This window comes from Montipora capricornis, chromosome 13, assembly GCF_036669925.1.
Source record: "Montipora capricornis isolate CH-2021 chromosome 13, ASM3666992v2, whole genome shotgun sequence".
Lineage (NCBI taxonomy): Eukaryota > Metazoa > Cnidaria > Anthozoa > Scleractinia > Acroporidae > Montipora > Montipora capricornis.
In genome coordinates, this window is record NC_090895.1 from 19,036,693 (window position 1) to 19,048,188 (window position 11,496).

Genomic DNA, 11,496 nt, shown 5'->3' on the forward strand with positions numbered 1-11,496 from the left:
CAGGACGCGAACGAGATGGAATAATCGCGGAAGACTTTCAACAGAGCAAAGTTGTATTTTGAGGTTCATGTTTGTGACGACCTCGCCGACGTAAATCTTAAAGTCCTTATTAACGTGACAATGCAGCTTAGTGACAGTAAAAATATGAGGTGTGTGATGTGACTGATGTTAGAAGCACATAGCTCAAAAGAACGAAGCTTCATAAATTAGCAACGTACAGAGAAACGGCATCCAACTTAAAGGGTGTGATCATTGTTCACACCTTGGGTCCTCCATTGCTAATCGCCGTTACTTTGAAGTTGGCAATAGAAGAGCATGCGCATGAAATACTAAACTAAAACAAACAGCCATTGCCTCTAAATTATGACTTGCCTCTATGAATTGAGGTTTGGCTAGCGAGTATGTTATCAACAGTTTAAAATGCGAAGAGGAAAAGAAATCCACCGACTTTTTACAGTGGTAGTTGCCGCTCATATGAATATCTGAAAATTTTAAAAAATTTGAAAGGAGTGAAGTTGGATATCCTCCATGGACGTCTGCCGATTCAATATCATTTCTCTTCTCTTTGGGGGCCGGAGTATTTCTTCACAATCGTGATCGTGTGCATTCTTCGCACAAAATATGTACTTGCGAATGCTCTCCTTGAGATACTTTAATGGCGACGGACCTCGTCTTAGAACCTAAGATAGAAGAATAGAAATAGCTTGGATATATAAAAGTGAACCCGGGTGTACTGGGATCGCTGGACAAAAAAAGCCTTACTGCTCACTCACCGGTATGTTTTGCAAAGGCGAAATGACCCGTCCCGAGGCAAGCATTTCGAGTCCCTAGGCCTGGGGCCTTGGTTTCTATAAAGCCCCGAGATTTTCGCGTGTATTCAAGTTTTACAGTTCCCCGTAAATCTTCAAAAAGAACGCTTTTTCAATTCAGGAGCTTTTCAAATAAGAAGCGGGCAGTGAAAGTATCAGTTTCCAAATTGTTGTTTGATAATCAGTTCATTTACATCTTTTTGAGCAACTCGTTGAAGTCACAAAATCTTTCTTGACAACAAAACCTTACCGTTACTTTTAAGTCTAGGGGACATTTTGTAACGTTAACTGCTTGTATACCTAGAAAAGGACATTTCGTGACGCTTATTGAAATCAGCGTTCAATTACTTGTATTTCTGGACGAATCGGCGGTTGGTGGAAAATTATTCTCAGCAAAGGAAAATTCTTTCAGTAGATGCACTACAAGTATTCAGACGAGGGCTTTGGGTATCTCCTAGCAGTCCTGGCAATCTTTCGTCTATTGTTTGCCTAGTGCCTGTCCTATTCCAAGTGGCCACCAAAAATTTCACACACGAAGTTAGGTGATGATATGAAAGAAGAGAAATTGCACAGATCCACCTCAAGATTGACTGAAACACACATTTTGACTTTTAGCCTATTCACTTTTCTCAGTTACTGACTAATGGCAAAGGAAAACAGGGATCAAAACGTCTCTTTTCATCGACCGGTTGGCTCAGTTACTACGTGCAGGAGGCCTCCGACTAGACCAACACACAGGGTCTTTAAATAACCGAGAAAGAGGGCTGCCTTTGTAATGACATCAACAAATGGTTAGACTCTAGTCTTCTCGGACGATAAACCGTAGGCCGTATCTCACAACCCTTCAATGTTTATAACCCTGTTGGCCATAAAAGAACCCACACACTATTCGAGAAGAGCGGGACATGGAAATCCCGGTGTTGTGGTCTGTCTCAGGTTGTATAGTCTATTTTTTGTTACGCTCACTGTTTAATGCAACCTACCTGGAAATGAAAATCCTTCAAATTAAACTTCTTCCCTAAGGCTTTCTCAGCTTCTTCTTTGAGCTCCATGATTGATAGCTGTCCCAGAGTGTAAGTGACAGCCTGTCCGGGAATGCTCTGGTAACGTGTCACTTCCTTTTCGACTTTATCACTCGTGTCCCACGCGTAATCAGCGAACACCTTCACTGCCCAGTCACGTGATTTACCCTTAAAATGCAAGCCCGTGTCCACCACTAGCCGCAAAGCGCGCCAAATCTGCGGAAAAGGTTTGAGAGAATAACATATTTCAACAGCTCTCTTTCTCAAAAAAAAAAAAATAGAAATATGTATACAACTTTTGTCTGCACTAGCTTAAGCCCATCATTTTCTTATTATCACCACTCACCCCCGCCCGGCTTAGGCCGTCGGCTTAGTTGACACATCCGGTTGTAAATCTGGACGGGAGAGTCTGGTTTCTTGTTCCTAGTTTCTCGCAAACAAAGTGTTGGCTCAATAGGCCAGTTTCGTTTTAGATCGAGCATGACATGGAGGCTAATGGGGGGGGGGGGGGGGGAATTTTTTCACTTGCAAATTATTGCCCTGGCATTACCTTCCATTTCATGCTAGATCCAATCTACCTGTGAGAATACGAAGCTTGCCTATTTTTGGCGCGATGTTTAAACCATTTCAACGGCCTCCGCAAAACTTTTGTTTCTGTTTCCAACATCCCATCAACTTTGTTGAATGCACGTTAAAGCAAAAGTTGAAACAGTTTAAGGAATATAAATCATAGGGCCTTCCGACACCCCTTGTAGGACGTTGGGGATCTCACACACTATTCGAAAAGACCAGGCATAGGGTTGCCGGTGTTTTGTTTTAGTCTGATAGATCGAGGGCCACAAGTTTATTAACCTTTGGATATTAAATACAACCCTCGTAGAATAAACGTTTCCGTTCACATCACTCATGATAAAGAAGTGCCAAGCATAATTGGCTAAAAAAAGTGGAAATATTTTGTTTGGATGCTTCTTTGCTGATTATCGACATTAAAATGCTTTAAATTTGAGAGACAATAAAATTTTGAAATGATTTTAAAGTTATTTAATAAAAAGTATTCTTAGCAAAAAGGAACTGAACAAGCACACACAGGCACAAAACAGATTCACATAATTGAAGTACCTGCCATTTAAGCATGCCATATTTGGTCAGCGGGTCATCTCTGTATGCGTCCGTGTACATTGCTATGAGCGGATTTTCTGCATAAAGCGCCCATCCCTCGGCAAACTCTAAATAAAACGTGCTCCTTTGAATCCACGAGATAGGGTCCTGACAGCTATCTCGAAAATGTTCCACGTAGCCTTGACTCTAAAATCAACACGACATCAGAAGCAAAAATTCATGCGGATCCTCCATCAGTGAGTTCGGTTATGCGAAAATGAGAGGTAAGAAAAAAAAGCAGGGCTCAAAGGAGTTAGCTACAGAAGTGCGCTGGTGTGGCACATTTAGCCTTAGTTCATTCCCTTACGCATCTAAACAAGATTATTTGCCGCTAATCACGGTCATAAATAGGTCCCTTTAATCCTTTCCCTCCTAAAAGCGGCACTAAAAGTGATTTTGCTTTTTCTAGCACCAGATGGTTTAACTTGTCAATGGAAAGCCTCTCAGGCGTGGAATTGTCAATACCATCTCTCCGTAACTAACACAATGCTGAAAAAGTCCCAAATAAATCACTTGCGTGATTTTTCCCATTCAAAATTGAGCCAGGAGTCAAATGAAGAAGGCAATTACTAAACATTAAGGAGATAAACGCAAAAATCAAGCTAAAGCCCAGCCTTCTTTGTTGAGGCTTACTTATTTCTAACCTGCGTGTAGTGTCCAGGCCTCGTCTCGTGAGCGTTTATGGTCCACTCTTCATTTCTAGGCCCAGGCCTTTTCAAAAAGAAAGGAATGGTGTATAGAGGTGGCCTGGAACAACTCGAGTCACTTTCCTCAAAAGCAGGAGCCGCTGAAGAAGGGTTGAAGTTTGGAACAAGATGAACGGGGCAGTTTGGAGTGGACTGGTAAGGTCCAGTAAAATGAAACATGTCAATTGTCTTAGGGTCGAGTGTCGCCATGATCTGCAAGTTTAACAGTTTTGAAACGATCAGTGTCTAAAGCAGCTTAGGATTCGTCTAGGTGGTCGTGCAATTCGGTTAATTAGGTTCACTAAGATTGGACTTGATTGCACTTTTTTCACAGAAAAAGTTTGAGGTTTACTAGGTGTCAGGAAGTCAATGGCCAAGTATGAAGATCTATAGCGGATAAACATACTCAATAAACCGTGTGTATAGTAAGATTGTTCAAATTAAATTGCAAAGCCATTGTATCCCTTCAGTGGCCTCGGTCTCTTAGCCGACGTAGGCTTGATATGAGCTTAGTTAAAAAGAAACTCTCTCACCTCTCTAGCATGAGCAAACCAGTTTTGCATTGCCTTCCAACGTACAGGACAGTGCCTTTTCGCTCCACTTATTGAGCTACATAACTTGTGTGCTGTTTCGTTTGATTCGTTCTGTGGAATTTCTATCTCGCTGTAAAACATTTCAGATCTGTTCAAAATCTCGATGAATTTCTCCTTGGCCAGTTGTGGGTCTTTTTCAAGGGTCACATCTCGCGTTAGATTTAGAACCTGAGAATTTTAAGTAGTCGATGTTAACCAGAAGACTGCCAATAAATATTAATAGTGAATATAAAACGTATGAACAGGACCTTTTTTGTTGCTAATAAAGCCCATTTGTTTGCAACTGTGGTATCAGCAACGAGCACAAATGACTTTAAAAAATATACGAGACAGCTCATAAACATGTCCCCAACATGGTTAAAAAGTTCTGAACAATTGTGGAAAACCCATTTTGACATACTTTACCAGGAATGCTCACGTATTTCAATCTGGAAATATATGTTGCAGGTAAAATCCGTTTCCAAGTTGAATCCATTTTAGCCTAGGTTAAATTCGTGATCCGCATTTTACCGTGGTTAAATTATGCACTCAACCGAGCTTAAACACCCTCTAAAAGAGATACTTATACCTTCCCTGCTCAAGCTCTGGTTTACGCATCTCAACAGATGTACGGCTTGTGTATTCATACACTTATTAATTCAGTCTCAACATATAGTAATAGAACAAAGAACTGTACAATGCACTTATCGGTACTGGAACTCGCACCCTTCAGATCTGTAACACTGTGTCTTCACCACTTCACTACAATGACGAACATGCTCAACCCAAAACCGTTCTTTTCATTATTTACCTTTCTATGATTGGGCAATTAATATCTATGCATAATAACCAAAACTAATCCTAACCTGACCCTAAGCTTCCTCAATCCATCTGAATGAGTATTCAACCTAAGTAAAATGAGGATCACCAACTTAAACTAGATTAAAACGGATTCAACCTGAAAACGGATTTTACTGGCTACATACTTCAACCTCGCCGCTGTCGTCATCGTCATTATCATCATCTTCATCATCATCAAGCATGAAACATCGTTATCATCAATACCGGCCAATCATCGTCACCAATATTATCAACACGAATCCAGACGCACTTACCATAGTAAGTCAATGTCACCGCATTTTCAAGGACCGAGCTCTTTTTAGTTCGCACAAGAGACCATTTTTAATCCCAGAAATTGATTATCAAAGCTGGAAATGAACGATCGGCTTGAAAGGTCTGCTTTCGTGGGTTAATCAGAAACTGTAGTGCTATGTCGGAGGGAAACAGGACACGAAAATTTGGTTTTACCAAAGGAGCTGATAAAGGTAAATGACGTTTTGACGGTTATCCCTCCGTCGGAGTGAATAGAATAATACTCAGTCTGTTTAACTAAACGCAATGGCATAAATATATGGAGGTTTACTCTCGTCATCATTGTCTTCTGCAAGGATATAATCATATCTTTTATGTACTCATCAAAACATCGCGTTTCGTATTGGTCGATGATGAATGAATAAATAGGTTAAAACGTGCAGTGCGGAAGTTACTATGGAAACGCAGCGATGGAGGAATTCTTCTGAGTATATAATAAATAAATAAAAATAGTATGAACTTGCTCGTGCATTTCCTTTAGTTTATGGTCACTCGTGATGTTTTGGAAGTTGTAGGATTATAATTTTGAAAACCTTTAAAACAGCACGAAAATCACGAAAGCCATTCAAGTTCATACGATTTCCTATACAAAATCGACTACGTGTAAAAAGTTGCGTGAATAGAGCTTAATCCGTCGTTCGTTCGTCCTTCGTTTTTAAAGCTTACCGACGGATAAGTTCGATTAATGACTGACCAACCAAGATCATAGATTTCATCCGGGGACTTTTCAGTGCTGGTAAAATACCGAAGAAGCTTCAGATACGTTGTCTTCCCATCAAGCTTTTCACCCGTGGGGAGACACTTTGTCGTCTTCTTGTCTGTTTTCTTGCCATGTATGTAAACATAGTCGAGGGGTAAACTTGCTAAACCACTGGACACGTTGCTTGGAATACAGTACTGTAAATGCTCGTTTTCAACATAACTGTGGAAGAAAGAAAGAACCAAGACAAGTATCTTCCTCAAGGGTTCTTAACCCCTTCATATAGTTCAATGAGTTGGGCATCCGGCAAAAGTCCATGCACCCAAGAGTAAGATTTACCCAAAGTGGCGTAGTCGCCATCAGCGACAGAAAAGTGTGGCTGACTCAATGTTGTACACGATTTAAGCTCTTGGGAATAAAACGTTTTGCTGTAGATATTTTCATATCATTAAAATGTGAATGCTACATTGTAATGCAAGTACAGTACACAAAGCCGAATCTTAACCCTGGGACATTTGAATTCGGTACAAGATTTGGTCTATTGTTTACTTTCCCGCGAAAGTTGGTGTAAAAATGGACACTTTTCTGATGCTGATTGGAACAAACGTATTACCAGATTCTTACTCTTTGGTAATGGACTCCTGCATTCTGTCAGTGTTACGGAGGTCTTTAGCCTGCAAGCAGGCTCTTCCGTTGAAAATGGCGCGCGCTCAAAACATCCTCTTCCGTTGAAGATGGCGCGCGGTCGAGATACTTTCACTCAACAAAACGAGCACTGTGATTGGTTGATTCTTGGTCACGCGCCCCTGATCAAATTCAAATATATCCTGACCAGGATACAGTTTCGGAATTGTTTCCCGCTACGGATGTTTTGCTGCGATTGTTGAAGAAAAAGTCTAAATATATAACAAAGCACTAATGTCTGGTCCTTCGGGAATCATGTTAGTTTTGTTTGCCCGAGAGTCCTGACTCAGGAAAACACAACTAACTGTTTCCTTCGGGACCATACATTAAGTATATATTGGTCCCCAGGAAATCTTCAGTTGTTTCTCAATGGGTAGATCATCCAACAGGTGTTACGGTGTTCGGCCTCAGTTGTCCCTTTGTCCGTTGCTGAGCAACTAGCTAACCATTTCTTCTAACTATAGACTTAAAGATACCAATGTGGTATAGAATAGGTATAATTCCTTTTCAGCATAGATAAAGGCACGCCAATAGGAGAGAAAGAAAAATGAGGGGTGTGCCATTGGTTGGAAAGCTGGGCGCAGTTGTGCCCAGCTGATTTTTATCTAACTACTGGCTCGATTTGTCTTTCATCCTTACAACGATTTTTATACTTTGTCATAGAACGTTCCTCCCTACTAATACTCTTGTACTTCAGGTTGCTTTCGACATATTCAATACATCTTATTCGATGGTTTAACATATAATACGCGCGGACATTTTGCGAGTTGCGTAGTATTTTTCCGAGCCCCGCAGAGGCTAGGAAAAATACGAGCAATGAGCAAAATGTCCGCGTGTATTATTTAAACCATCGAATAAGAGATTTATTATTCCACGACAAAAATGTGTTATTTTGCTTCAACTTTATTTGGTAAGAGTGTTTTTTAAAAAGCATCATCTGATTTTCAGGGCGCGTGCGAACGATGTTAACAGCACAAAAGCCAGCCAAATGTCCTTATTTGACTAGATAAACGAAATCACGAGTGACAAACGATCACAAACCAAATTCTCTAAATTGTCAGTCTTTGAATCAAGTTGAAAACACTTTCTTTCATTGAGAAACTCCCGTTCCGATCCGTCCGTATTTGCTCTGTTGTAAACCGGTCAAACCGGGACACTGCAGTGTATTACCGTGTCATATTTTGCGCGTTGTCTAGACCAAATATGGTAAAATGGCGTAGTAGTGGAATATTAAAAGGTTTTATTTTCGCACACAGTTTGGTTTATTTGTTAACCCCAACTTGAGGAAGGGTAATGGCGTTGCAATTTCCTTTCCGTCATTGTAATCATACTACCATAACTTTTGTCTATGATTTCCCCTCAACTCACCATCCACACACACAATATTCCCCCCTCCCCCCACCCCCTTCCCCCAAACTACCTGCTAATTAGTGAAAGTTGAATGTTTTAGTTAGTGGAGAGGAACCCGTTCTTGTAAGGAGGATTCTTTTATCAACACCATTAAGGAAGCCACAAAGGTTGCTATATGCTAGTGAAACTGCTGCCAGCATTAAAAAAAAACCGCCCGTGAACTAACCTGTCAACTAAGTGTAACAAGTTCACATTAACGTTTAGCTATTTAGCTTTTTTTTTTTTTAATTTATGTTTTATATAACGAATATACGCATTGAGTTCGTCAGCTGAAATTATTGAACTTGTATGGCTACAATCTCCAGTTCAAAATATCCTTTTGTGATATAAATCCTTGTTTAGTATTATCGATACTTTGAAAGTATTGTGCAAATAGTAAGAGGTAAAAATTAAGAAAAACAAAGGAAAGGAAATAAAAGAGAAGAGAAGAAAGGGGAAGCGAGGGGAAAGCATGGAAGGGAAGCGAAGGGAAAGTGGGGAAAGGACAAGCATCATTATTGAGGTTTTTAAATTGCTGATTCTATTACCTTAACGCACGATGTATCGCTTCACCCACATATTCAGTGACCCAGTGCCTTAGAGAATTGTTCATTGTCTTTCCGTACTTAAGTTTCCATTCATCCAATTGACGCGGTTTCACCTTCGACAAAAAAGCATCCGCGAAAATTTCCTTTATGTACACGGCATCGACAATACCTGGAAAAATGAAGTTTTCTTTTTTTTAGTTTGCAAAATGTATCAATATTTTTGCGTCCTAGAAAGAATATAAGATAATGGGAGGAGTACAACGCCTAAAGAATCGAAGAGTTGAAAAGTGGCATATTTTCGTGAGCAATTATACCACATACACGAAGCGATCGACAAGTAACTAGGGACTTTAAGACCTTTGACGATGATTTAGGCGGAAACGTCTCCTCAAAATATAACTGCGCGCTATCGCAAGTTTTTCCGCGATTAACCCATTTCGTTCACTTCGTACACTGTTGGCGAAATACCCTAAAAATAAATTGGTATAAGCGGTTTCAGAGTAAAAACAGAGAATGACAGCCGGATTCACATTTCTAGGTTCGCGCTGTCGTCAAAACTTCAAATTTGATGATTTCATGTCGGCGGTTGGTGAATTTGAAAAATTATGACAGAGAGAGCGTGCGTTAACAATGCTGCAATCCTTCTGAAGGCGCTGTTACGCTGTGCAATTTTTCGTGCAACTTCTCTTGCAACGCCCTTTCTAGAATCGTTCTCGCATTACGAAAAAAGTTGTTTTACGGGTGTTACACTGAGCAATGTTTAATGCAACTTGTTTCGTTTCGATGATCACATGAGGTTAAAGGAAAATGGTCATTGGCTAGTTCTGCAAATCGTCGCCGCAAAAGTTGCAGGACAGATGTTACACTGCGCAATGCTTAAAAAATTCGTTACAACCGTTGCAGAAACTGAAGTAAAACTCAATTCTACATTCCGCAACGTTTTTTGGCCGCTGCAAGGTATGATACATGGGGCAATGATTCGTGCAACTTACTTGTCTCACAATGGCGGTACGAGACAACTTGGACGAGAAATCATTCATAAATCATTCATAAATCGCAGTGTGTGAGGTAACTTGCCCAGCTGCAGAGAAGAGTGACTTTTTGACATTACCCGCAGTTTCAATATATAGAAAGTTTATATAATTTTAGCTACTATCTCTAAGGGAATCGAGGGTTACAACAATGTTTATTTTCAATTTCGCACTTTCCTCGGAAAACTGATTGGTTTTTCACAAGCACATTAAACTTCTAAATCTCTCTTTTCCTTGAAGAAAATATAGATCGTCCTTTCTGCTGCTTTAAAACATGTCATTTCTGGGGCGAGCAAAACGCAATTGGACACGCAAAATAGGGAATTTTTTTCTAAAGGACTATATATAATAAAGAAATGTCTACAGTATGTACCCTTTCGCGGGAAGATTCAAAATAACTCGATGGAAAGAAACTTGATGGTCGAAATTGCATGGATTTTTGAACAGCTAGCATCCAACAACAAACTGCATTCACGGTAATCGTGTAAAATTTACTGGTAATTACGATATTTATTTCCTTACTTTTAGGGCCATTAACAGCAACTTCCCTGAATGCTCCCCTAAGTCCGTCAAGTCCAGCCTTACACTCCTCGATGGTTCGAACCATTCCAGCTGCCACGCCCATCTTCATGTTCTTAAGAAACTGAGACAATGTTTGGTTCACTTCAATTAGCTTACGTCTTATCGTTTCCATTTCGCTCAGGGTTGACGGCTGAAAGTGCGGCAGAGCTTTACCAAGGTCCAACGGAAGAAAACAAATGGAAGACCAACAAAATATATTAGGACCCATAAGCCAATCGCCAGCGTAATAGTCATAAGCGAATGGTACTCCGTATGGAAACACGTGCTCCATCCAGTGCGATAATTGAGCTATAGCCCTCTTTTCTCGTAAGTTTAACTTGTCTTTGTTAATTTTCAGCTTTTTTAGTCGCTTTGACAGATCAGCAATTTCATCCGTGACATGCTTAATTTGCGTAGGCCTTGAATCGTAGCTTCTGTAGCGCTGTCGAATTTCGTCAGACGTTACGTCATGCTTAAAAACAATTTTGTGCGGTAGCAATTCGTAAAATTTCTCCTGTGCTTCGTGCAAAAATCTTTCCAATCCAGAGCGTTGGGCTTCGGCAGAGAATTCACAACCTGTGTTAATCACTGGCGCGGTTTTGGGCAGTTGACATTTCTGAGTAGCTTTTCGCGTATTCGCCTGTACTATTAACACTATTCCAGTGACAAGACAAGCAATGCCGCCTGTTATAAGCGCACCCACTATAAACGACTCGCATCTGGTACGCCTTCGCGTTAACGTAACCTCCTTGTACAGAAGCGCCATAATTATTTAAGATCAAACAAACTGTAAGGCATAACTTTTAACCCAAATGTGAGCTTTTATGCACTCGGAAATGGTTTATAATTCCTTCTAGGGTTTTTTATTACCCAAAGTGTAATTACAGATTCAAAGCAATCAGTTTTTTTTTCTTTCGTCCGGTGTTTTCATTTTTGAGTTTTTCATTATTTAGCCAAAACCTTTAAGAATGTAAATTAACTTGAAATGGCATAAGGGTTGTTGTTGACTGTATTATTCAACTGACATAGAAATGTAGCACTCAACAGTCGGTACTGAAGACTTATTGAACGTTGTAAGCATCAGAAGTAAACGATATTGTTTCACTGCATGACTTTTGACTGACTGAAAGCTAAATCAGCATTTCCCCCTGCAAAGGGAACTTAAAACCATCAAACTCAATAAA

General features: G+C 40.2%; 1 protein-coding gene across 1 annotated transcript; it reads right to left on the minus strand.

The window, feature by feature from the left end:
* Positions 1 to 491: 491 nt before the first annotated feature.
* LOC138030671 (uncharacterized) lies at positions 492 to 11,078 on the minus strand. The gene is made up of 8 exons (XM_068878555.1): positions 10,274 to 11,078; positions 8,721 to 8,889; positions 6,066 to 6,321; positions 4,209 to 4,436; positions 3,634 to 3,888; positions 2,951 to 3,136; positions 1,793 to 2,047; positions 492 to 680 (listed from the first exon to the last, which is right to left on the minus strand). Exons 1-8 carry the CDS (start codon positions 11,076 to 11,078, stop codon positions 492 to 494), a joined length of 2,343 nt encoding a protein of 780 aa, XP_068734656.1.
* Between the last annotated feature and the right edge of the window lie 418 nt (positions 11,079 to 11,496).

Bases quoted from the DNA above. Each gene is read 5' to 3' on its own strand.
- LOC138030671 (XM_068878555.1), bottom strand. From the start codon at position 11,078: ATGGCGCTTCTGTACAAGGAGGTTACGTTAACGCGAAGGCGTACCAGA. The intron at 4,437-6,065 runs GTAAGCTTTAAA...TAAAATTCTCAG, and splicing joins TTAATCGAACTTATCCGTCG to GTTCTAAATCTAACGCGAGA. The intron at 2,048-2,950 runs GTACTTCAATTA...CCTTTTCCGCAG, and splicing joins ATGGCATGCTTAAATGGCAG to ATTTGGCGCGCTTTGCGGCT.